The following is a 26,965-nucleotide window of genomic DNA, read 5'->3' on the forward strand; positions in this document are numbered from 1 at the left end:
GTAATTCATCACGTCTGTATTTGATGGTCTACTTGCAGGACCGCAGGTCAAAGTGGCTTGTTAAATGGTTCTTCCCCTGTGCCTGCCCTATTTATCTGCCCTATTTATTATTGCTGTTAACGCACCCTCTCCTGCAAGTGCTTGCCATTGTGCTCGGCACTGCTGGTGGTTCCTGCTCCTCTTCCTCCTTGTCCCTCGATGTCAGGATGGACAGCCTGGGAGACCCCCCCCTGCAGCCTCCGCCGCTTTGCCCATTTCCCTCGTGCTCTTCCCCTGAACTTTGTTACAAGTTTGGTGTATCTGCCTGAATGCACGAAACAGGATTGTGGTGATGCTCATTGATCATTTGGCGCCCTTGGACCCAAGAGTATGACCTAACCAGTGACGCACCCAGTTCTAGGGATCATTTGTGGATTCAGCATTACGTTGCATCTATTGCTGGTATATTAAATGTGCCTGGGGGCGATGCTTTTTGAGATCTCTTTAATTTGCGGGTGTTAGCCTTGTTGTTTTCTTGAAATAAGTTCCTTTAAAAATGTGAATAAAGCAACAATACATTCTCAGATGGTTTTATTGTATCGCACTTAATACTGGTAAGTTGGTACAGCAAAAACATTTTAAAACCCGTCCCAGTAGAATAAGCGAGTTGGATCATTTGTAGACGTATTTTAAGTCTGAGGTTCACAGATCACCTCTATTTAACTCAAAGTTTTCTACGCTTTCTCTTCCTATTTGTTCTAAAGCCTGTTTATTTCCTCAACCCTCTTTTTAAACAGATGAAGCATGTGAAAGACAGATTTGGTGACAATGTGCGAGAAGAAGTGCTGCTGCTGTGCCTGGGCATTACTTCAGGAATTGGCCGATTGATTTTTGGCAGAGTTGCCGATTATATTCCCGGTGCGAAAAAAGTTTATTTACAGGTATGTCTTCACATGGTTTTGAAGGAATATACACATATACAAAAAGTATTCTGAAGGCTCTGGTTGCACGAACCATTAAGTAAACAGAATTAACTGACTGAGGATTCAAATTTGAGAGATTTCAACACTGTAGCAAAAAACATGTTTTTTGATACTAGGGGCCTCTGGCGTAAACTTCATGAATCTTTTAGATCTTTCTGGTTTTGTTTTTAGTGTTAAGAAAACATGGCTACTACCTACTGACAATTTTCATCTGGGAATGCCAGAAATTAGCAATCGTTAGCAAGGGAGTGGGAAAACCTTTCATGATTCTCTGAATTCTGCTTTCCCTGTTTTATCCTATAACTGCTTGATGCGTACAGAAAGATTGCTTCATGTTCTGCCACTAAAGATTTTGGTTCTTCTTTCTTGATCTTTATTAGGTGATAATTTGGTGTAGAGTATATTCTGTGCATAGCATGTGCTGATTCAGCCTACGAGAATATTAGAGGTGCTTAGCTGAGAAGTTTTGCTGAATGAAGTGGGTTACTTGCAAAAAGAGTTGCATGGAAGAGGTAAAAGTTCCTTCAGTTTCTGGAAATGCTGAGGTTTGGGGATGAAGATGGATACCCATTTCTTGCCCTCTGCACTTATAAACACTTTATTTTTTTATTTTTATTTTTATTTTTATTTTTATTTTTATTTTTATTTTTATTTTTATTTTTATTTTTATTTTTATTTTTATTTTTATTTTTATTTTTATTTATTTATTTTTTTTTTTTTAAAGTGTCAGTTTTAGTTAAGACTTTTGGAAAAGCTTTAGGTAATAACTTACATGTTATCAGCTACTGGGTGTTCTTATTCTGATGTTTTGTTTTGTTTTGTTTTTTTTTATAAAATGAAGAATAACAAGGGAGACATCTAATGGCTATTATCTGTACTGCATTACTCAAAAATTCTTGGGAAAGAACCAACTTTCTGAAGAAAAAGTATTTGTTGCCGTGGTTGCATACGTATAGACTCCCTGATGAAGGAGACTGTGACTTTATCTCATTCATTTAGATTGACCCAGTACACATTCTTACACTTATAGGAAATTTCAATATTAAGTTTTAGAAGTGAAAAGATGGCATTGAGGTGTTCCAAGGCACAAATACCTTCAGATCTTTTTATCAGATACATATCAAACTTGCAGTAAATCTCCGTAAGCTTTTTTATGCTTTTTGTTGGATGGCTACAACTGAAAAGCCATGGACTTATTTAGGGCATGAGTTCTGATGCTTCTGCATACCACTGGTTTCTCCTAGTTTCAAATGGGAATAACACATTTACTTTTGCTAGGTTATTCACTGCCTCTTCATCTTCAGCTCTTCTGTTTCAAGTAAGCATTTTTAGGAGGGAAAATGAATTTTCACTGCAGGCGTTATTCTGGGCTGTCCAACCATTCATACCATTATCCTATCTTGTGTGAAAATTATTAAAAATGAATTTTGACCAGTGCAAGTGAAATCTCTGTTTTCTCTTCAAACTTGACTGTGTTATAGTTGAACAGCTTCTAAAAGCTCTATCCAGTAAATCCAGCCTTCGTCTTTCTTCTGTTTCTGCACTCCCTAAGGAGCTGTTTCACTCTATTTTGCTTTGTAAATGGTATCTTTAGTAATAAAATTATATATTCTGTCTCTTACAGATAAAGTTTAGTGATTCTGGTTTTAGTGCTGTGTTTAACCTTAGAATAATTAAAATACAGTTAATCTGGTCAACTTCAAAAAGTTGTGATGTTTAGGAGTGACAAGTGACCTTGTTTTCTTTTAATGCTTATGCCTTGTGTGGAAAACCTGTTTGTGCATTTAGGTGGGACATTGGTTTGCTGTGCTCGACATATGGGTGCGCATAAGCTTTTGCTTTTCTTTAAATACTTGATTTTATTTGGAATGATTTTTTGTTTCATTTTGTAGAAAGACGTATTTATATTCTTTTAATTTACTTCAAACAAATAATAATCATAAAGTTTGTAGAATATAAAGATTAAAGAGAAGATTAAAAATATACAAGAATAAACAGAAATACAGAGGATGCCTGCGTGGAAAAATTGAAATGAGACTTCCAGGTACCACCTGTGAATATAAGCACCATCAAGTCTTTGCTCCTAATAATACTGATATTGTTGCTTAAATTACAGCAGTGAGGTGTCTAATTATAGAGTGTTATAGTTGTATGATTTTTTTTTTTTAAATACGTTTTGTGGCTTTTGTTTGTGGAAGGATTGAAGAGTAACTTTCCAAGAGATGTTGGTATGCAGGAAATTCCTTCCTTACACAATCATCGCAGCATAGTTTATTACAAATGCATTTTGAAAAATCGTGAAACGAGTGCTGGAATTTCTGTGATCGCATGTCATGACAGTTCGAAGTGTTCATTTTATTTTGCTTTGTAATGGTGGCAATCCATGCTTATTTACCTTAATGTAAATATGGGCAGACAATTTGATTCACTATGAGTGCAAGGAGGCTCATCTATTCCCATTGTTTTTGCTGGTTTGATGCAGTATGTTTTTATATTTTTCCATGGTTACGTTTAGGTGGCCTCATTCTTCTTTATCGGCTTGATGTCTATGATGATTCCACTGTGCCATGTCTTTGGAGGTCTCATTGCTGTCTGTCTCTTCATGGGCCTGTTTGATGGGTGCTTCATTTGCATTATGGCTCCTATTGCCTTTGAGCTCGTTGGGGCTCAGGATGTCTCCCAGGCCATAGGATTTCTCCTTGGACTCATGTCAATACCTATGACAGTTGGTCCACCCATTGCAGGTGAGAATAAACATGGTCTGTAGCTGTAAATATGCCTCTATGGTTGCCAAATTTTCTGTTCCTGTGTCATCTGCAGTGCATCTACGTTGGAAGATTTTTCTGTCTGTGCCCCAGAATATATAATGAATTTAATTCCTGCTTGTGGATTATTGATTCACTTTAAAAAAGTTTGCTTCAGATGTTTTTTTATAAAAAATACTTTGATAAAACATTCCTCTCAAGAGAAATGCAGGTTTTCAGGTTGGATTTAGGACCTGACACTTCCCATGCTGTTTAAGTGATAGCCTATGTATTGACTGTGTAACAGAAGGACTCCAAGTTAGAATCTCTAAAAGTTAAATGGACTCAAAAATTTGCTCTTGTAAAAACAACTGTGAGCATAAAAGTTCTGGTCACTTTAGTTCCTTCTTCTAAGCATCCTTTAAGGGAAGTCTGCTTGACAAAATACAAGTTTTGAAGATGAAAACTGGGAGTTCTTTGTGAGGTGAGAATGACTTTTAGCTACAGTATTTACCATCAGTGATTTCTGGTCGTAATTTACTCTAAGGTGTTGGAGGGCTACTGACAGATTCTTAGTAGGACATAGCTGACCTATGCAGCATTATAAAGAGCAGAATTATTAAGCTGTAACAGGATAGATTAGGTCATTTCTGATCTGTATATACTATCTCAGCTATTAATACTTAAATAGAATTTAACTGATAGAAGTAGTTTTGCGAAAGGGCGATTCAAGTGAATTGCTGAAAACCACACTTTTCTTTTTAAATAAGAGGCTGCCAGGAATGCAATATGTACAGCGTATCTAAAACAAGATTGAGGCAACTTGATCAAAGGCAACTGTTAGTAAAAGAGGGGAGAATTTCTCAAAGATTATTAGAAGACTAAAATGTTGGAGAAGGTGAAATGCATAACTGTCAAATAGGAAATATGACACACGTTTTTTAACAGTGGATGGTAATTAAGTAGTTGAATGATTACATTATGAATTCTTCTTTACATGAAGTCTTTGAATCAGTTCTGAAATACCTTTCTACAAACATTACGTCCATATTTGGCCTTCAGGTAGTCAGGATAGTGATGATGATAATCTGTGCCAACCCTCACATGTCTGAACCCAAAGACGAGACACGATTTTTGTGTATTCCGAAGGCCCCAGCATTTTTTGGTGGTAATTCTCTGCCTTTGCAGGTCTTCTTCGTGATCACCTAGGTACCTATGATGTAGCATTCTACCTGGCTGGAGTCCCCCCCCTTATCGGTGGAGCTATTTTATGTATCATCCCCTGGGTCCACGAACGGCAGAAGTTAAAAGAAAGAGCAAAAACTGTTGACGGAGAAACTACTGAGAAAATGCTGGAAAATGAAAGCACTTTGGTGTCAGATGCTGCAGAAAAAACAGTCAAAGAAATGGAATCAGGTTTTTGATGCTTTCTTTTCCTGTACCAGCATAACTTTATTCTACCAAAGCTATGTTTCTACTTTTTGGCTGAAGATACTATATGATACTAAAGGACTTCTGAACTATTGCTCAAATTGCAAAACTGCTCTAAGAATCTTTTATACCATTGGACTTCTTTTGATGAGTCGTTGAGTTTGATTTCAAGCCACATTTTCAAGGTATTTGAAGTTTTGTAGCGTTAGTGTGTACATGCGTAGTGATTCTGTGTGTGAAGAGAATATTTTTCTAATTCATCAGAATGTATTTCTGGAAGTGTGGAAGCTGTTTTTGGTTCACTGACCCAGGATTATTCAGTAACTTTTATGGTCCACTCAATGCAGGCACACCCATGGGTGTTTTATACTGGAATATGTAGTAGCTCTTAAAACTGACTTAATCTGTGAAGTTTCTCATGCTGTTTTACAGTCTTTCATAATTCTATATCATGGACATGAATATGCATCTTCTAGATTCCCTTAGCTCTTTCTGAAATCATTTTGCATTACAAGGCTAAATTATTAAACATCTGTTTTATTTTCTCTAAAAACCTCAGCTGGCTCAGTTTAATCATTCACCTGTTTTTTGCATTGATTCGTATTTTTCACAGTAGCCTCAACAAAGAACATCAAGGATGAAATTTCATATGGGAATAGGTTTTGAATATGCACAAACTGAGCTCAGAATGCAAACACATTTAAAAGTAAAGCTGCTGAATGATAGATCATTGAAACCTTTTTTTTTTTTTTTTTTTTTTTTTTGTTAATGCAATACTATTGTATGTGTACATATATCTATTTTCCGCTAAACCTCAGAATACCTGATAGTTCTGAAATTGTACTGACAGCAGTACTTTGGAGCAGTATTGTGAATTAGTCTAAATTTCAAATTATTCTATTGTACCTTTTAGTTTTTTTTTTTTTTTTTTTTTTTTTTTTATTCTTAAAAACCAGACAGCTTTAAAGAATACATCTTAAGTGCAATAATATGAAGTTGTTTTTAACATGTGGAAATATACATGAGCTATTAAAACAACATTCAACAATTAAAGATTTTTGCACTGAGTGAACATGCAGCTTTATTATGGGTCTTTACAGCTGTGTTCAGTTGTGTGTAGGATACAGCTCCGTATTTTATTCAAATGTAAAGAAATGTCTTTGCGTGTCCTATCTGTTGCTTACCATCCTAAAATATGTCCCTACTACTTCTGTATTCTTAGGTATTATGTATTATTTGTCACGTGTGTACTTCTGAACACCTCTTTCTCTGAAAAAATATTTGAAAGCACGATACTTTGAGATGAAAACATCAGTTTAAGATAAAACACTTCCAAGTTGTTCCATTGTTTATTTGTGGATATGGATCAGCAACGCAGTGGGAATACTGAAATATTCTTTGCTTCAAGTCCATTTAACACTGACCATTTTCGTCGTCTTCAGAAGTGCCCTAGCAGAGTAAACTAAATGTGATCTTGAAGACTAAATGCACATTTAAATGCATTTTCTTAATGACAATGCCTGTTCTTTACGCAGGGGGATAGTGTTTTAAAATTATAACATTTAATATCCCTTCCATTTCTGTTGTTTTTCCCTTTTTCCAGCATTGTAGGAAACTGCTCAGAAAGCCCATGTACGTTTGTGGGATACGAAACATTCTGTTAGCAGTACCATTACTGAGTGTTTACATCTATCAAAACGCAAAGTCCTTTAAATATAATCATGCAGAGCATCCTAATTTTTGCAGACCAGAGCTGATACCTTGTTTTTACTGTAGAATTTCAATCCCTGTCTCACGTGAGGAAGGCTGAAGGGAACTGGATTTTAAAATGTTAATGAGGTATGTGGAGGTAGGAAAAAAAACAGTCCTTAAACAGAGGTCCCTTCAGGTTTGCTGGGACTTGTGCTGCTTCTGCATGTCCTATGTACTTCTAAAAATGTCACTAAATGTTAATAGTATTGTTAATTAAAGAAACTACAAAGTGCTGCCTTCATTACAGAAATGATAACAACAGCCGATGCTGTTCTTGTCTGGGTATTTCTGCAGAATGTTTTATTCAGTATTATCTTCTATGTGGGCGATGCAAAAAATGGTGATTAAGATGTTGATAAAAGTCTCTTGTTTCCTATTGCTTTATGAAAAATTATTCATCACAGGTCTTAAATTTCACATGTTTAGCTCTGTGGGTTTTAAACCAAAACTAAGACTGCTTTTTAGCACTAATGCAATTTTAAATTATTTTGACAAAACATCTTGACATAGTTATGGCATCTTCCTGACTTGGTGCTTGGTAGTATCTATATAAAATGTCTGGGAGAGAACATAAAGTAATTGCTGTTAAGTTTTATAAACAATATAGAAACAGCACAACATTAATATGGATTAATTATTGCCAGACTCTTTAAGGACATGCCTGTAAATAAAAATCCAAACGCTCATATCTGAGTAACTGAAAATGTAAATTATTTTCATAAATATGAACAGCATTAAAAAAAAAAAAAAGACTCCAGGGAAAGGACACAGTGAATAATTGTTTAGGCGTGACTACTACGGTGTTTAAAAGCAGCTAGTGAACTTGGGGTGTCAGGGGAGAGGGATGCAGAGTTAGGGTTAATGAAGTTATGTTGGTGTGATGATGCTGGAGTAATGAAGCCATTCTGATGCTAGTGCTTGTTTTACAACAATGCTGAAATTGGAAGGGCCTCAGAAAAATGTGAAATTTCATAAAAGTTCATAAAAAAAGGTTAATGCATGAGAATTCTGTTAGCTTCTTTACTGCTAGTTTAAATCTATGGGGGAGATGTCCGACAGAAAAAGCTCTGTATTGGACACAAGCATGGGGACTGTGTCCTATAAGGAAAGATGCAGTTAAAATAAAGTTCAGATTGTTAGCAGTGAGGCTAATTAAACATTGAGAAACTTGTATAAAGATATATAGCATTCTGTGTCTCCTGAAGTTTTAAAAATGAGCCTGTCTCCCCTTTCAAAAAAAAAAAAAGTAAAAAATAATTTAAAAAACACAACACAAATAGCATCTATTTAGTATGCTTAAGAAAAAATGACAGCGTGATGTAGAAATGTTTGTTACTCTGAAAAGTGGAAAAGCACCGAATTGTCAATTTTGAGTAAATGTAAATTGATTTTTGTAATGAAACTTAATTAGGTGTGAAAACCTGGTCATAAAAAACTTGAACTCATGCTTTGATGACCCGATTTATGTCAGATTTAATCTTGTTCAGGATAGATTCTAAGCTCAAGATACTACTTTAGTTCGAAAGAGACCCTTAAATCATTCAAAGCTTCAGATGTATCCTTCTCTTAAGAATAGTTCATAGTTTTGTATACATTGCTCCCCCATCCTATAAACAGAATCATCTTCCTCCTTTTAACCATAAAATATTTTCAGGGGAGGCTTCAATAAAAAATGGGTAGAAAGAAGTTCATTTAAGATGTTAGTGTGCTGAAATTTCTAGCTCTACTCTGCCGTAACTTAATGCTCCAGGTCTTGAAACCAACACTAATTTTGAGCCAGGGGTTGGTTTTATGAGAGACTCACTCTTGTGATGTCTCTTCAGAAGGCACGAGATCCTTGTAGATCCTAATAAATCCGTTGAGCAAAGAGTCTGAAATATTGAAAAACCATCAGATTCTTATTTACATCTACACGTATGCTATGCAACAATACACAAGGCATAATTTATAAAAAGTATCGTTGGATTTATTCTGGCTACATATTTGAAGACTGTTGAAGTACCAATCGAACATATTCATTTCAAATGAATGTACTCTTATATAGATTTTTTTTTTTAACCAGACCCTTTTTAACATTTCAAAATTCTTCCAACTTTTCCTCCAATGACTACTCATGGACCTCCCTAAACTGTGAAGTCAAAGATGACACAGCCACGAGTTCTCTGGTCCAGCTGTAGGGGTACATTTGCTATCAGGTGAGGTAATCAGTTGCCACTTTTCTCCTTTGGCTCTTCATACTTTGGTCATAAACATTCCTAAATTCCCTTTGGAGACACTGGATTTTCAGTCGATGCCCATCATGTTGCGTGTGGGCCACACTTTTTCAGCCTCCCTGTTCTCAGACCTCTTCCCTGCATTAAACCTTAGCGTAGCCATAGCCTGATAGATCAGGCAAGTTTCTGTGAAGTGAAGGATGAGGCCAAGTCAACTCAGAAGGACGCAAGGGCAGTTTTCACACATGCCAGACGAGTGCTTCATGTATAAAATACGGACACTACCATTTCAAAGCAGAAATGCCCTGCTCAGTTACTTGCATCGGAAAGTGCGTGCCGGAGGGGCAGCAGATGCTTCCTTGCAGCCCTGAAGGAGGTGTCTGAGGACACGAAGGAACACCCCTATCCTTAGGATCATCCCTGGGGGTCAGCTGGAGCAGCTCGGGCAGGCTGGGGCTCCACCACGGGGGTGGTACAGAAGCAGATTTCGGACACCACAACGCTTCTGTCAGATCTGGCCCCCTGACAACGAGTGCATCTGCGTGCCTGTACGTACACATAAACACAACACGTTTTGGCCAGGGCATACGCAACCATCCTGCATTTAACGACAGGAGCACTGGAACGTGGGAGACAGCTGAGAAAATAATTTCCCTTGCCCGTTTCGCTGCTGACAAGCATAGCGCCCTTGCAATTCCAGAGTGGGCTTCTGGGAACGTTAACCGGCATATTTTCGGTATGCCTTAGTCTTTTCTGGATGGTGTCAGCGTTTTAAATGTCTCAGAACCATGTATGCTTAGAGTGATTTTATACTAAAACATGTGCTAATACTGATAACACTGACATGTTTAAGTATCTTTATAGATGTCATATTTTGTATGTTGTTTTTGATATAAAGGATACACGTTTTGCTAGCCTTAACTCCATTCTTTAAAATTCTGCTTTCTTAGAAAGGTTTGAAAAGAAAAAGAAAAAAAAAAGTGTCTAATGTCTTTCATGGTGCTAAAGTAATTGCGATCAATCTCAAATTATTCAGAATAAAGATGATAGTTCTTAAGTGTCCCGTTTGTTACTGTGTCTATCATTTTTAGTCTGGTTCTCCTGAAAAGCTTTTTTGGAGTAATTTTGTGTTATATTCTGATATTGAATCTCGGGTGCAGACTTCTGTATAAAAAGCCCTTGCAGCTTTTGTTACCGTTTATTCCGATTGGAAAGTCTCCATCGCGTTTGCCCCTAAATTAATATATTGTGCAACCCATTTCTTTCTAATTGCACTGACTACCCAATTTAAGAGCTGTGGTTTATAAACCTGAACTACTGGCTTTCCAGCATTACCTGCTTCTAAAAAGTCTATGTACTGTATTTTACATTCTGGGGTTTAATGTCAAACACGCAGAGCAGTTGCCTTCACAAAAGGCAGAAGGAAAATTGAGGAAGGGTGGGGAAACTGGTAGAGCAAACTCCAGTGGTGTTTTAAAGAACTCTGTGTGTTTTGCTACATGAAGTGCGAGTGTAATTGAGCGAACCTCTGATTACTTGCTGGCCCAGCGCCAGTTTCACCTCGACTTACCTTGGCAGTACAAAGCATTTCCTCATCGACAGCCTCAGTAAATCCCAGGGGTTCATTCACCTTCCCTTGGTAGCAGGGCCAAGTGTTTCCTTTTCTTTACCAAACATAAACAGCGTCTCCCCCCGATGATACGGGAGAGATGTTCCTATTTGTTCTGGCTTAGGCTCTGGGCTGCTTGTATTTCTAACTAAAATTTGAAAAAGATGTCTTCTGATAAGAGCACGAGTGTTGTTGCCGTTTGTACGCCCTTACGGTACAAAACATCTTTGTAAGCTTGAAAAAAGGCAAATAGGTTTCTTTGGGGAGGTCTCCTTATGGGATACATTACAAATATTTCGGTACATTTTTCATGTGGAGTGCTCTACCCGTGGGCCTATGAACGGGGGTTCAGCAGTGTAGGAACTTTGCACTGGTTGCAACAATATTAACATGGCTTTGAGCAACCAGACTTAAATGTTGCATGGTTATTTCTCATAGCTAGATTATTATTATTTTTTTAATATATGCATGCATCCACTCCTTCAGGTTATTGTGCTGGAGCTGTGCCTGCAACATGCTAACTACCAGTGCCAGGAGAAACGGCATTGGGTTGCCAAGACCTGCATACAGTGGCTGTTACGTGCGGGACATTTCTGTCCTGAACAGCTCGGGGAACTAAAACAGACACATTGAACCCGGAATTATCTTTTGGGGTGTTGTTTGTGGGGCTTAAAAATAACACCTACTCTGAGAGGCAAATCCTTAAAGCCTTTCTGAGAGTAGCACCTCCGTGCTGAACAGCAATGAAGAAACATCTGAAAAGCCCGTGAGCTACTCTTGACAAGTAGCAAAGATTTATACAAGAGTATTTTAATTTAAGCTAGAAGGAGACCCTACACGTATGTGCATCTTGGCAAGCTTTATGAGCATGACATGACACATTCAACACAGAAGACAAGGAGACCTTTCATGCTGAGTTGTCTTAAGAGTCTGGTTTCAGTTATATGTTAATGCGGATTAAAAAAAAAAAAAGGCAACTGTTTTGTGTCTGACTCAGGGCATACAAAGTAACACAGGGAGAGCAAGTCACATCAATTTTAGAGAAGGTCAGCCCCAAAAATAAAAAAGAGACTTTAAAAAAAATCATCTGCTGTGTTCAGTGCATGCTCATACCACCCAGATATAATGAGAATGATCATTAAAGCTTGGCTTAGTTTCTCAATTGCTTTTGCACTGAGAAGCACACAAACAGACCGCTGGGCAAGTGCAGGAGTCACCTTTTATCAGCAAGAAAGTGCTTTAAGGCCTTTGAAAGGTCTGCTCTTAAATGTTACTTTTGTTTGCCCAGAAGAGGGAGACCAAACAATTTTGTAACTTTATCTTATAACAGAGGTTCCTAAAGAATTATTATTATTATTATTTTTTGTTAAACTATTTGGAAATTTAATATAGTTTTATTGAAGTGTTTTCCAACCCTTGGATTTGATCACAGGAAAAATGCAAGTTTTACATAAAATAAAGTAGAATGGTGCAAGTAAGGTGCTCTTTGACTACCACACCTCGTTAGGAGGTGTGTTACTGAAAGGGATGTGTATGTGAAATTTAAAACCATGCACACAGATGAACTCCCCGAGAAAGGGCTTTTAAATCTCCCGATAAACACCAAGGGGACCTTTGGTTGCTGTTGACAGTGAGACACAGGTAAAGTCCAACCAATTCTGAGCAACTGGCAACAAAAAGTAGGGGTTTTCCTGGAAGATCATAAAGGCTCCAGGATGAGAAAGGGGTACTCATGGTTTCATAAGGGCACTCTTAATTGTCTCCTGGATATAATTGAAGTGGTACCGCATAAGACTGTAACTACTTGGATTGTGTAAGCTCAGTAATAGCAGTTAAAAAAAAAAAAAAAAATTGCCAGGGGCTGCAGGTGGTTGATTGCAGATAAACTACAAGTAGATTGTGCTACACAGTATTCTTGGAAAAGGCTGTGTTTTTCTCGGGCACTAGATATAGATACAGCAGAGAGATAACCTGTAGCCGCTATAGGATGCTGCCATACATGTGGTTAGAGTTAGGTTGTGAAATCACCTCAGCTGAAAAACTGTCTGAAAAACCGGTGGACAGAAACAAGTTGCCCACTGGGAAACTTGTTTAAAATTTCAAAGCTTTATGTCTTAGAGGCAGGACACAATGGGAAGAGTGCCTCTGCCACCCCCAGCTGCTTCAGGTTAGGTGTTTGATCCAGCTCCTGGCTCCACGCAGGACCACCCAAAAACCAGCCCATGTGTCCGACAGCATCATCCAAACTGCCCTGGGGAGCCTGTCCCAGTGCCCGACCCCCCTCTGGGTGCAGACCCTTTCCCTAACCCCCAGCCTGACCCTCCCCTGTCCCAGCTCCATGCCGTCCCCTCGGGTCCTGTCGCTGTCCCCAGAGAGCAGAGCTCAGCGCCTGCCCCTCCGCTCTGCTCCCCTCGTGAGGGAGCTGCAGGCCGCCATGAGGCCTCCCCTCATCCTGCCCTGCCCTGTGCTGAGCACCCCGAGCCCCCTCAGCATCCCCCTTCCCCCTCAGCCTCGGCCGCCATTTTCGGCGGGGCGGGCCGTGCCGTGCCGCGCCTTGCGCTGCGCTGCGTTGCGGGGCGGTTCCGCTGGGCGCTGCCCGCGGTGCGGCGGGGCCGCGGCGGCGATGGGCGGCGCGGAGCGGCCGCAGCCTGCCCGTGCCCATGCCCATGCCCATGGCCGTGGCCATGGCCGTGCCCATGTCCGCTTCGCCGCCGGGCCGGGCTCGGCTGCGGGCCCGGAGCTCGCTGAGGTGCCGGCAGCCGGCGGCCGGGAGGGAGCGGCGCTGCGGTGGTGCATCTCCGGGGCGCTGTGCGCTGCCTTCCTGGGGCTGGTGAGCGGGCAGCGGGCAGGGGGAGCGGGGCAGGGGACACCGGGTCCGTGCCCGTGCCCGTGTCCGTGACGCCGGGCGCTGTGTTTCAGGGGATGAGCATCGCGGTGCTGGGGCCCACCTTCCAGAACCTGGCCCAGAACGTGCGCAGGAACGTGTCCGACATCTACTTCGTCTTCGTGGGCCGCTCCCTCGGCTACCTGGGCGGCTCGGTGCTCGGCGGGGTGCTCTTCGACTGCCTCAACGCGCACCTGCTGCTGGGTGAGACCCCTGGGGGTGTGGGGAGACCGCGGGGCGCTGAGCTCGGCCTCCAGCCGCCCCTCGCTGCTGAGGGGCCCCCAGCCCACCCGTCACTGCCCGCTGGTTCATGTAGAGCACACGGGGAACCTGTCCCCTTGATGCCACAGCGCTGAGAAATGGGGATCCGGCTGGCCCCCCACACAGCGCCCTGCCTCGCCAAGCCCCGTCACGCATTAAAATATTCCCCTGGGTTTGTTTTCGGGTGCTGTACGTGCCCGGGTGTTGCTGCCGCTGCTGTGGGTTTGGGCGTGCTCGTGGCCGGAGGTGTTTTAGGGCCAGCAGAAACTTGGGGTTGACCAAAAGGCGCCTTTGCTTTCCATGACAAGAGTATAAACTACGCCCCTTTCTATCAAATAACATCCTTGGTATAGACCCTCCTGCAACACAGAGCCTTGTGTAGTGCCACCTTATGAGATATATAAAAGAAACAGGTGGAACCGCCTCGGTTTTCGGGCTGGGCATCAGGACGAGGTTCTTCACCAAGAGGGTGGTCGCACACCGGAGCAGGCTCCCCAGGGACGCAGTGCCAGCACCAAGCCTCTCTGAGTTTAAAAAGCGTTTGGGCTGTGTGCTTGGTCACCTGGTCTGAAGTTTTGGGTAGACCTGTGTGGAGCCAGGAGTTGGACGCAATGATCCTTGTGGGTCCCTTCCAGCTGGGGATATTCGGTGATTCTGTGCTTTTTACGTGCGCACAGCTGGAATCGGCTGTGGTGGTGTTTTGAGGTACAGTTCTGCAGGGGAAGCCGTGTAAAACTCTTGCCTCTGTTAGAGCTCAGCTGAAGTGTTCATCTTCACATCCCAGATAAAAATATTGAGATTTTGGCTGGAGGACCTTAATCAAATTAGAGCTTATTTGAAGTGGAAAACTTGGTATGCCATCTGTGATTCTGGGAGCTTGCTGCTTGGTTTCTCCCTGTCTATGGAAACATTTAAGGTCTGTAGGAGCAGCAGTTTATGATCTTAATGTTTCCTGGGCACATCAAAACTTTCTCCAGCGTTAGGGCCTTGTTCTGATGGAGCTGGGCTGCTCGGCTGCCAGGGCTGCGTTCAATCCAGAAGGCTGATGCTCCCTCCCGAGTCCCATTGCCCTCTTGCTCGGGCAGGGGCTCTCAGAGCAGCTGCTGGGGCTCTCCTTTCTCCTCCCTTCCTGACGTTATCACAGAATGGCTTGGGTTGGAAGGGACCTTAAAGCCCATCCAGCTCCAACCCATGGGCAAAGAAAGAAAGAAAGAAAGAAACAACAAAACCCTTCATCTGGGGAGATTCAAGCAGAACTCTGCGTCCCTCGAGGGCAGCTCTTTAATTGCCAGGTTGGGTTGGAGATCATGAGAAGCTCCATTTTCCATCGATAGTGTTTGAACCAAGTCTCTTCTTATCCCTGTATGCCTGCCTCTGGCTGGCACGAGCAGTCATGTCCTGTAGCATCTGTGTCTTTTCCTGTTTTCCCCTCACTGCATTGGTTTGTCTTATTTGCCTTTGCTCTGAGATGTTGTTCAGCTTTATTTGTTCTCCTCCCTGATCATTATTCCTCTGCTCTGGAGCACTCGTAAAGTGGCTTCCCTTTAACTTCCTGATCTTTTTATATCCAGCGGGGTCAGAGGTGTGTATGTCTGACATCTGAGACGTTGCCTCTCATCTCATCATGGAAATAATACACCTGTGGAAGTCAGCATTAGCTTGAAGCAGTTTAGTATTTGCTTGTTTTCCTGACGTATCATGGGGTAGGTGTTTGTGAGGAATGCTTGGAAAATCCATTTCATCTCCAGATTCCTCCTGATTTGATAGCACGGCAAAAACCCAGCCTGAGCTACTGAACCGCCTCGTGTTTCCAGCATCGGAGGGCTGCCTCTGAGAGACTGCTGGCTCCTGTAGTTACACCTCCCAGCCGTCAGCTGGTGAAACTCTGCTGCTGTGCAGGTTTTGAGTACACAGGCTGTCAAGGAGGCTTTTAAGCACCAATCTTCAGGGGAAGCTCTGAAGTGGGCAGCTGAGGATTTGTCAAGAAGCTGCTTTTCAGCTCTCAGCGAGGCAGCAGGGAAGCTGTCCTCGGTACTCCCCATCTTCATCTTTCCCCCTGTGCAGATCAGTAGCCTGTCAGATTTCTTTGAAGCGTGAATTTCAGGTGTTTCACTACGGTTCTGGATTTTTCCTTCTATATTTTTTTGTTCCATGTTGGAATTAACCTGAGTTGTTAGTTGCATCTGTCATCATTGATCCTCAAGTATCTGCCACACCAACGATGAAGTTATCTAAGCCTAATACTGTGTACTCAAGGCACTCGTTGCAGAATATTTTCCTACAACGGTGACCATCAGCACACAACCTAACTGCTGAAGGTCCCCCCAAACTTCAATAAAAATAAATTCCGTCGGCTGTAAGATATTTTTCAAAACGGCACATGAGCTAGTAGTAGCAACACTAATGCAGTCCAAGAATTGTTGCTAAATTTGTGATGAGACATGTTGTACGTCTACATCTTAAAACATTGCTTATGCGAGAGCAAAATAAAAATGGAAGTCAGCATTTCTGTAGGGAGGGCACTTACTGGCTGAGGGGAATTGCTTTGTGGGATTTTACGAGCTCAGCGACTTTTAAGTGGGGCCAAATCTAATAACTGCAGCATTTATTTGTTTGTTTTGTTCTGTTTGTTAACCCCTCCAGCACTATCCATGCTTGGAACGACGGTCGGCCTTTATGGCATACCCTGGTGTAAGAAATCCCTGCTGCTGACCGTCCTGATGTCAGTCATTGGAGCTTCCATGGGAGTCCTAGACACAGGTAAGTGACCCCTCGGAGCAGTAGTTCCTTCACTGAACTGATTGGGAACTCACAGCTGACAGTTTTCATGAGCTTGACGTACTTCCTTTGACACATTTGGGATTAGAAGAAGGGAGCTGTTTTATCTGGCCAGGATTCCTGCTGGATTATTCTGCTCCTGAGGCTTCAGTGTTGGTGTCCCTGTAACAGACTCGTTTGGTGTTGGTGTCTCTAGCAGATCTGGGGAGATGGGTGTCTCCTGCTGCCTGGGGACGATCAATGTGCATTACAGTGGGCAGTTAGGGGCTTAAAGAAAGTGCCATGTGCCCCTTAAACCGTGTTTTTCTTTGAATGTACTCACCTACAGGAAGCTAGGAGGGCTGCTGGTCATTAGTGCTAGTTGCAGATGAGGATCAGAAAACAACCAAAATGTGCCAGTGGTGGAGAGAGCTGGAGTTCCTGCACAAGTGGTGGCGCGGCTGCAAGAGGAGGTGATGCCAGCAGAGTGCCAGCTTCAGAGTCATAGAGCAGCTCAGGCTGGAAGGGACCTCAAAGCTCACCTCATTCCACCCCCTGCCATGGCAGGGACACCTCCCCCCAGCCCAGGCTGCCCAAGGCCCCATCCAGCCTGGCCTTGAACACCTCCAGGGATGGGGCACCCACAGCTTCTCTGGGCAGCCTGTGCCAGGGCCTCACCACCCTCTGGGTGAAGAATTTCCTCCTAACATCTGATCTCAATCTCCCTTCTTTTAGTTTAAAGCCATTACCCCTTGCCCTGTCATCATCTGCCCATGTGAAAAGGCCTCACGCCTGGTGATGCAGGTTGGTTTTCTGGGCTGCAAGCACACGCTGCTGGCTCACGCCGAGCCTTCTGTCCAGCAGCACCCCCAAATCCCCCTCTGCAGGGCTGCTCTCTGTTGGCATTGGAGGCAGCCTGTCACAGGATCCAGGAGAGAAAAAAGAGCTGTATTTGTTGTGCTAGGATCCTTGCACTTGGCCCCCGGATTCAGATTTCTCCATGTGGCACAGTGCTGTGGCCTTAAGGTAAAAATTTCCTCAGTAGGAGCTGCTTGACAGCCAGGCCTCTGAGACAGGGCGGCCTCCCAGCCTGGGCAGGGGTGGCAGGAGAAACTAAACGAGGCAGCAGGGCACAGCTGAATTAATTTGGAAGAGTATTAGTGGTGGGTGACCGGGGCTGCTGTACTGCAGCACAGGAATTTGACTACTGCCCTCCTTCTCCCGCGTTCTTCTTGCAGGGTATTTAAAAATCTCTCTCAGATCTGATTTTCTAGCATTATTTTTGATCTGAGGGTGCTGCAGTTTGACCTCTGCAGCAACATTTTTGTAAACCTTCGTGCTTCTGGAGCTACGGCTAACCATTTGAACGCAGGTGGGGTAGTCCCTGCTCGTGAGGTGCGAGCGGTGCTTGGGGTTTCCTGGGATGTGTAATGAAACCTTTGATTCCTGGCACTGTGCGTTGTTGCTTTTAAAACTTACAAAGATGAGAAGCAGTTAGACTGGCTATTTTGGGGAAAAACAAAAAACAAAAACAAACAAACAAAGAAGTGAATACCCTCTGAAATTGCAGCCGGGCATTGAGCTTAAGGTGCAGCATTGCATTAACTACACTTCTGCACCGTGTGCTTGCTAAAGCGGGCAGTATTGCAGACGGAATTTATCATACAGAGGATTTTGTTTTCCTTTTTGAACCGGTGCCTGGTTCGAGGCTGCAGTGACCGCGTCCTGCTCTCTCCCATCTGCAGGTGGCAACGTGCTAGCGCTGAACACCTGGGGGCCGGAGGCCGGCCCGCACATGCAGGCTTTGCACTTCAGCTTCGCCATCGGCGCGTTCGTGGCTCCCATCCTGGCTAAGATGGCACTGGGGAGCTCGGAGCCCCGCGACCTGCCCGTGGGTGAGAAGGGAAACCAGTCTGCCCCGAGACCCGTGCCCACGGCCTCGGCCCCGCTGGCGCTGCGGCACCGCCTGGGGGCCGAGTTCCTGTGGTCCTACGTTGTCATCGGGACCTACCTCCTCGTGGTGTCCTTCTTCTTTTTTATCTTGTATTCCAAGAGCGGCTCAGCTCGAGACAAATCAAAGGCCGCCGTGCAGAAGCACAGGGTTGCCAAGCACCACTACGCCCTTATCGTGCTCCTCTTCCTCTTCTTCTTCTGCTACGTGGGGGCGGAGGTCACGTACGGCTCCTACATATTTACCTACGCCAAGGTCTTCGCCGAGATGAACGAAAACGAAGCAGCCGCCCTCAATTCCGTCTTCTGGGGCGCGTTCGCTGCGTGCCGGGGGGTGGCGATCTTCTGTGCCGCCTGCCTCTACCCGGGCACCATGATCCTGCTCAGCCTCCTCGGCTCCGCCGCCGCCTCCTCCTGCTTGGCCTTCCTGGCGCGGCACGCGGCTTCCCTCTGGGCCGGGACGGCGGTGTACGGCGCCTCCATGGCCACCATCTTCCCCAGCGGCATCTCCTGGCTCGAGCAGTACACGGTCATCCAGGGCAAGGCGGCCTCCCTCTTCGTGGTGGGGGCCGCCCTGGGGGAGATGTGCATCCCGGCGGCGGTGGGGTACCTGCAGGGCCGCTTCAGCCACGTCCCCGTGGTCATGTACACGGCCCTGGCCACCTCCGCCGTGACGGTGCTGCTGTTCCCCGTCATGTACGGGCTGGCCAAAGCCTCCGGGGAGGGCGAGGCCAAAGCGAGGGTGAGCGAGAGCGAGGACCGGAAAGCTCTGCTCTCCAATTCGGGGCCCAACGAGGACGAGGAGGACGAGGAGGACGCGGGGGAGTGGAACGAAGCGGACTTTGAGGTGATCGAAATGAACGATACGCTGAGAAACTCTGTGGTAGACACCTCCCGTAAGGGCCCAGGGGACTCGCCGGCCAAAATCTCCCTCCAGCCACATCCAGACGATGCTTCGGGCGAGGCTCCAGCTGGCGGCTCCCCTGGGAGAAAAACCACGAATGCTGACCGGGAGAAGAACGATTAAAGTAAAAACTGTGTGTTTTTTTTCTTCTTTTTTTTCCTTTTTAAGTGGAAATTCAACTGAGCTGTAGCTGTTCCTGTAGAGTGGCTCGAGGATCTCCTCATCGTGGTGCCAAGCTGAGTGTTTCATCCCCGTGTCTGTCCGCTCCTTTCTCCTCCTCCAGTTTCGGCCCGCAGCGAGGCGTCTTGGAGCGCAGAAGTCCACGAGGATGTGAATGTGGTAATGTGATAAAATTTGTAGGCTATACCGAAAATGTTAAAACACACGAGATGTTTTCTAAACGTCAGGCACGCGTGGAAATAATTTATGCTGTAAAATGAGCTGGCTGGGAAGGAGCTGCTCGGACCACGCAGCTTTTCGGAGGTGGGCGCAGGGTGCGATTCCGAGCTGCTCGGTCACAAAATGTTCCCATCGGAAAGGAGAGAGATCTGCCATCTGTGGTGCTGAGCTTCTTACCTGGTGAAAGACAATCGTGTTTCTACTGCATTGAAATTTGCGTGTGACAAGCCAGGGAGTCGAGTTAAATTTCAGGTGATGGCTGGCAGCTGTAGAGGCGTCGTCCTGCTGGCAAATTACATGGTTGTCTGGTTCTGCCACTGAGATGAGAAAAAAAATCCAGATTAATTTTTAGGAACTGTGACTTTGGGTCATTTAAAAGTGTCGTGTGGGAAGGGGGGACAAAATGGGTCATATTGATCAGTGGAAGGCTTGGCTCTGATTTAAATGCTTTGAGTTAAATGATGTCGGCAAATCGAAGCTGAAAGTACTTGTGATTGTTGTTATGATTTTAATTACTGCACTACCCCTGAAATCAAGTTTATGAAGCAGATAAGTGCTGTATTAGATACATTAGTGCTGTATTAGGATTGACATAGGGCCGTGAGATTTTAAGCCAGTTGCTTACTTTGAAGTTGTAACAACTTTTCTGGCTCCCCATGCCAAGACTTTTACATAGCAATATGTAAAAAACAAAAACAAAAAGAGTGCAAATTTGAAAGTGAGGTGGAATTATTGGTGAGACAATCCCTTTGGGCTGTGCTGTGCCACCGCCTGCCCCAGACCAGGTGGGTCGGTGCCACTCACCCTTTGTTTCTGTGGGTAGGGACTTGCAGGTAGATTTTTCCTGGAGGAGCAGTTTGGGTTTGTGGATTCGTGGCTGTGAGGGAGGAAGCCCTCAGGAGGAATTGTGTGGGCAGGCACTGCTCTGAAGAACAGAAGCGCAGCAGCTGAGGGCAAAATCTGAAACAGCGCTCTTGCAATTTATCTACTTGAAAACCAAAATTTGTAAGTTAGTACTTTTTAAAGCTGTATGATCAGAATATGTTTTTTGAAAAAATTGCACTTTTCTTAGCATTTTTTTGCTAAGAACTTTGATTTCCTAACACAAGAAAGAGCTCTAAATGTACAATAGCACAGAATCTTAGATGTTCCGTGTATTTTTAGGTCTATTTTATTCCTTCTCTTGTCCTTTGAGTGTTTGACCTGGAACCTAATGGCTTTTTCCTTTCTTCTAAGAAGTTGATAAGAAGCAGGAATCTACTTGTAGTGAAAACTTTTTTTTTTTTTTTTTTTTAAATCCTGAAATCCATGTTAAAGGGCCTCCCTGTCCCGCTGCCATAGGTATTTAAATTCTGTTGCATATTTGCCAGATTCCTCTTTCCTTTTCCTTGTGCGCATACTTCTGCGGCATCTTTTCCAGTGCAATGCATGAACTTGCACTTTTAAACGCTGGTTTGTTTCACTTGCTATGCAAGGGTTTTCTTTGCTGCTTGGAGGTTTTCTAAATGCTTTTAATTATAGGCCCAAATCCTGTTCTTGCTACAGGTGCCAGTGTTTGATCAACAGGAGTCAGTCTGCATGGCCTTACTCCGTCAGTAAGTCTCTTGTAATAATAATAACTGGCGTGGCAGGGAGAGTGATTCACACAAGTGCAGATTAAGATTAGATTTCTCGAAGTTTGCTTTCTTTTTCCCTCCTGCACTCTGCAATAACTGCTTTGTATTTGGAGCCCAGGGAGTGTTATCTGCTGGTGTACTGCTGGTGGGGAGAGAGAGGGGAAATAGCGACTGCTTCCACTCTGCTTTTGGGGGATTTCCTTCTACCCCCACGGAGGTCACAGGTTATCCTTTGGGTTCAGTGCAGGGCACCCAGCAATGGCTACAGAAATGGTGTGTGGCAGTGCTCCGCTGTAGTAGCCCTCCATCTGCTGTAGCTGACTTGATGTGGAGTCCTAACTATGTTTGCAGAATTGATACAAGACCCCATGAATGTCCTAGCTGGAAAATTTACCGAAATACTAAACCTTTGGCTGTCTTTCTGTCTGAATTAGAAGTAACTGTAATTAGCAGTTTAAAAATGAAGCAATGGGGACTTCTGGTGGTGGGAATCTTCAGTGATTTTACAAAAGTCATGGTAGTATTAAAAAAAAAAAAAAAAGTGTAAGAAACCCACCTGAAACCAGGAAGATTTTTAAATAATCCCCAGTTCATACAGAATGTTTTTGAATGCAGTTTCAAACTGGAATGTCCTGCAGGTAAGATTATTCTCAGGGATAGTTAACAGATGTTGCATAATCAAGTGGTAGAAAACAGAAAATGCAATTAAAGCCCCCCCATTGAGAAATATATAATCTGTGTGTATATAGGCTACGTACTATATATATAGAGATGTGAGTTGTACATATATATTACAACAAATGTAAAAATACTGTTCCAAAAAACAGTTCCTGGCTGACAACACCCACCTAAGGCACTTGAAGTCACGCAGTAAGCATCACTGCTGTTCCCCTTATGAATCCTGAGCGCTGAGCAGAAGGCACTGAGCAGCAGCCTGGAGCACTAAGGTCAGTGCAGCCTTTTACAGAAAGCGAATGGCAAAACCCAACAGCAGCAGGCTGTCACGGGGCACTTACCTCGGGATCTTGAGAGTGTAGTTGGACTGAGACCCAGGAGCCTTTGTCTGGATGATGTCTAAATTGTGAGGTGTCTTTGCCAGGACTTGGAGCCCTCAGTGTCTTAATGCAGGCCTCAGGCGTGAAATGGCACACACCTGCAGAACGCGCTCTCCTTACTCCCTAAATGCAAGGCTTTGAGTGGCGGGGCTGCCCTTCAATGAAAATGTTGTGTTTAACCCAATTTGAGATTATAGCAGCTCTAAGGCGTTTTCAGTGATGAGGCCGGCTCGGAGCAGGTCTCCAGACTTGTTGTTCAAGGCTGCAGCTTTCTTGCTAGTTAATTGGATTTTTGGTGCTCCTCAAGACTTGTTTTAGAAAATTAATACTGGTTTTCACGTTTGAATTTCCAACATAAATTACTTCTTGGCATACATAGTCCTACAGTTCAAGTGAGTCTCTCTTTACAGTGCCTTTTAAGTTAAGGGTAAAATAAGTGTTTAAGCTTTGTGGAGGACCTTCTAAAAGTGTTATGGGCCGAAATTAGTACAGTATAACCTGTATGGCCTTCCTCTTGCCTTGTTTGTGCTAGAAACATCCTACTGCAGGGGACGAGAGCCGCGGTCAGTGGGTTAGGTATCCGAACTTAACATTTGTATTTTTGTCTATAAAAACAGGAATGGGTTGAAGATGGTCATGTGCACGTTTCCTCCAGTGTTAAAGGTAAAGTCTTAGAGTTAAATGGCACGTAATGTTTTTATTTATCCCTGACTCATCCCCAGATGCTGGACTGTACTGCAGGCACTAAGGCCTCGGTCCTGGCATTTGCACTTTTACTCAGTAAACCACCATACAGTGCTAGAATGCAAGAGCAGGCAAAATTTTGTGCCTTCATGGTGTTTTTTTTTGGATTACTTTGCATAAAAGCTCCTAGCAACCTGCGTATGTTCTGTTCTATATGAGAAGGTTTTATTCTGCTTGTTGTGGGTTTACATTGTACTGTACCGTGTGAAATTTAATGGACTGACTCGTATCTTGAATGTAATAAATTCGTAACTGGAGGAGGCACTCAGGTTCCTTTTATGTAAATAAAGTTTTGTTCTATTTTTAAAAGCTACTCTGGACTTCTGAATTTAAAACGTACTCCTGGTTAGACTAATGGAAAACAACTGGAAATGTTTCTCTTCCTGTTCGGAGAAGGCCTCCAGGCATTGATACCGTGGCTTCAGATCACAAAGTTTAGGCTGGAAACTGAATTGTGAATTCTACTCTCAGCAGTCTCACTTACATTGCTCTTCATGTGCATAACGAGGGAGAGAAAGGTGTCTGCAGCTGGGCATTACAAAGAAGAAGTGTGTAGATTTTTACCATATCATTTTATTCAACTTTAATATGGTTTCCATTATTAACTTCTAAAACAAAATGATTTCCAGTTTAGAAAACAATGCACTGACCACATAATTCCTTTTCCATTTTATACAGTTATACAAATATTCTAAATACACATTTTGTCAAGATGGTGGCAAATAAGATTTAACTGTACAGTACATAAGGAAAGAAAATATTTTAAGCATATTTAGAAGCAATAGAAATGTCTATACAAAACAAGCAAAAATGGAATAAAATTTTATATTTAAAGTATTGCAACAGTCCCACAGGTTTGTAACAAAAATGTCTTTGCACAGTTCCTCACAATGCCCCATTAATAGCTAAAGCAAGACAGCAATTTTTAGAAAATAATGTTTCAAAATGCTACACATGATACTACTGTTTGCACAGTCTGATCAAAATAACAATCTACTTGGAATCAAGCAAAACTTAGGAGGAGATATACCAACCAACTTTAAAATTATCTGTATAAAAGTCATTGCACATTATTTTACTCAGTTGTTTGAAAAGTAAAAAAGTGTATTTACAAAATATTTCGCAGACAAAATTATAAAGTGAATGGATAATATATAATAACACGTCTTGATACTGACAGTTCAAGAACACACACTAATGGTTTTATCGTTTCAAGAGGTTTTCAGTGCTCCTTCCTCCAGGAAGTAAACTTGACTTCTACTTTGAAATGGATTTACAAGATGTTACACATAGCTATTTCAACATCAGCATTATAAAACAGTATGTTAGAAACATGAAAGAAAGAAGGAATTTGTACATCTTAAAAAGTGAGCTATTCATAGATCAACAAATGTACTTATTTATTTTTTTTTAATTTAGTTAGGATAAGTGTTCATTATTCTTCAGATAACAAACCCAACAGTTAAAATGGAAATCCTGGACTAGATGAGTTGAAAAAGCACCATGCACAATAGTCTTAGTGTGGTAAACACTGAAAAAAAATAGCACCTGGAATCCTGTAACAGATCGTTTAAAACTGGTCAAGTAGCTGGCGAAGATACGGTGCCTTTGATAATTCTCTGCTCACTCTGGAGAGCTTGAAAAGCACGGGACAGTTCAGGGAGACACACTGGATCTGTCGGTCGAAGCAGCCTGTACAGTTCTTGCATATCTGGATCGCACAGGGAAAAAGCAAATCAGATTATTTTAAACTTATGCAAGGCTACAAGACTACCACATCCTTGCTGTTTTAGCAGCACAACAGGCAGAGCCCTGCAGGCAGCCAGCACCAAGCTTTTGCTGAGCACAGAGGCTGCAGGCAGCTCTCTCCTGCCCCTGCCCAGCAGTTAGTTTCGGTGCTAGCGCCTGGCAGGCAGAAATCTCCTGCTGTGACCTGGGCACGGGTCAGCAGCCTGGCCACACAGCTGGGTTTTCACTTCTACTCATAGCTGGTGGCACTTGGGAAAACACGCGAAGTAGCTGAGTGGATTCAGGTGGGGCAGTGTGGGATACTCCTGGCAATCCTACCCTGTAGAAAAGTTTCCTAGTGGCAACACAAAAGCTGCTATTCTGCAGTTACTTGCTGTGCAGGAAAGAGACTTCATTAATAAGCTGCTCCTATTTCAAGATAAGCTTCAATTAGAGCTTTTACTTTCCAGGTCAGAGTCAATCAATCCCAAGACCTAAATAGGAAGGCAGGTCCGACTGCTCTCTTTGTTCATGGAACCGCTCATTAATGTCGCCAACGCTGCCTGAAAGTATTTTTAACGTGAGATACTTGATTGAATAAAATAGCAGCAGGCAGAGTTTTTCCAAAGGTGTTTTTGGAAAACACAATCTGATTAGTTTTCAAGAGACCTCCCCTGCTTTGCTATTTTATTTTTTAACCTTTTCAGTACCTGCCATCCCCAACAGCTTTTCCCAAAAACTCGGTGGTTCGCTTCCCATCCACACCTGTGTTTTATAACACAAGAATTTGGAGCCTTCCTACCATTTGCATCGTTTGAGCAAGAGGTCGAAGTCGTATCAACGAACTCCCTTCCTCTGCTTTTAAAATCAGTTCCTGCCTTTCTTTCCTTGTGAGAATCCTTTGGACCAGCAGCCCCCAGCCAGGCCTGCAGCAGGACTCGGGCAGGAGCTGCGGAGGAGCAGCCCCTCAGCCAGGCGGCACACGCTGTGCTGACACCAGCCCCTGCTGACCTTTAGGAACGGGATTTAAACTGGGTTTGTTCTAGGACTGTAACCACCAGCAGAGCCTCAGAAATTACAGCCTCTTCTGGTTCATTTGGAAGAGGCTGGGGCTGGTCTGAAACCATGGGGCCAAACTACATAATACTCAGGACACTTTCAACGTTCAGTTTGTGTCTTGTGAACAAGTCTGTGGCCCTATTCTAGGACAGCGAATTTTTAAGCCAAGTTTTAAAATACCATCAGTGGCATTAAACTGATACATGGGTTTTCTGCTGGCTCTGGATTGTGGATGATCTAGGAGGGCCAAGAATTTGCGCCATGAGGCACATGTAGATCGGGACACATGCTCCTACTGACAGGCTGAGTCACCAAACACCGACTAAAGCTGGATCCCAGCCCTTGCTGCCCTGGCACACGTTGCACTGACAAGAGAGCAAAACCCCTGGTCCTTCGGCGGGGCCGGACCAATCCGCCCAGTTTTAATTTATTCCAGAACAGAAGCAATGTAAAAGGGCGAGCGCACCACAGGAAAACACATCGCCTTCTTTTCCTGTCATTTACAATGCAGATGAGAGCCGCTAGTGCAAAATACGGCAAGAAAATAGAAGTCCACATCTTAGTAATGTGGTATTTATGAATCGAGAATTAAAATGGTTTTCTAGGAACAGAGCCCCATGGGAATATGGCTAATTAATGCCCAGATTACGGGAACATTTATATCCCTGCAATTCAGGCAAGTAATCAAAATGGTTCATGCGCGAGTGCTAAAAATGATTTCAACAATAACAACAAAAATAAACCCAAATATTAATTTTAAACTACTGCAGTACAAAAATTAGGTGAGGGCATACTGAAAGGGGAAGCACAGTGCTTTGCTATAACACATTAGGGAGCACAGTCAGCTGCCCTCTTAATTGACTTCTAGCTCAAGGGAAAAAAAAAAAAACAGCTTGA

The 26,965-nt window shown here is 43.3% G+C and overlaps 3 protein-coding genes across 4 annotated transcripts in view; 2 read left to right on the forward strand and 1 right to left on the reverse strand.

Annotated features, from left to right (window-relative positions):
• Positions 1–10,159, forward strand: part of SLC16A10 (solute carrier family 16 member 10) — a 67,069-nt gene extending 56,910 nt beyond the window's left edge. Inside the window, exons 4-6 of the mRNA XM_084513603.1 lie at positions 777–920; positions 3,478–3,706; positions 4,895–10,159. Coding sequence (XP_084369729.1) covers positions 777–920; positions 3,478–3,706; positions 4,895–5,130 — 609 coding nt within the window. The 3' untranslated portion in view covers positions 5,131–10,159. The remainder of the gene's footprint in view (positions 1–776; positions 921–3,477; positions 3,707–4,894) is intronic.
• Positions 10,160–13,322: 3,163 nt separating this feature from the next.
• MFSD4B (major facilitator superfamily domain containing 4B) lies at positions 13,323–23,594 on the forward strand. The gene is made up of 4 exons (XM_084513584.1): positions 13,323–13,541; positions 13,631–13,799; positions 16,500–16,616; positions 18,359–23,594. The coding sequence occupies exons 1-4, from the start codon at positions 13,335–13,337 to the stop codon at positions 19,588–19,590; spliced, it is 1,725 nt and encodes a 574-aa protein (XP_084369710.1). The 5' UTR covers positions 13,323–13,334; the 3' UTR covers positions 19,591–23,594.
• REV3L (REV3 like, DNA directed polymerase zeta catalytic subunit) overlaps positions 21,966–26,965 on the reverse strand; it is a 119,670-nt gene continuing 114,670 nt past the window's right edge. For both annotated transcript variants that reach the window (XM_084513582.1, XM_084513583.1), the window contains one exon: positions 21,966–24,992. In XM_084513582.1, coding sequence (XP_084369708.1) covers positions 24,852–24,992 — 141 coding nt within the window. In that variant the 3' untranslated portion in view covers positions 21,966–24,851. The remainder of the gene's footprint in view (positions 24,993–26,965) is intronic.

Source organism: Aythya ferina, assembly GCF_964211825.1.
Source record: "Aythya ferina genome assembly, chromosome: 3".
Lineage (NCBI taxonomy): Eukaryota > Metazoa > Chordata > Aves > Anseriformes > Anatidae > Aythya > Aythya ferina.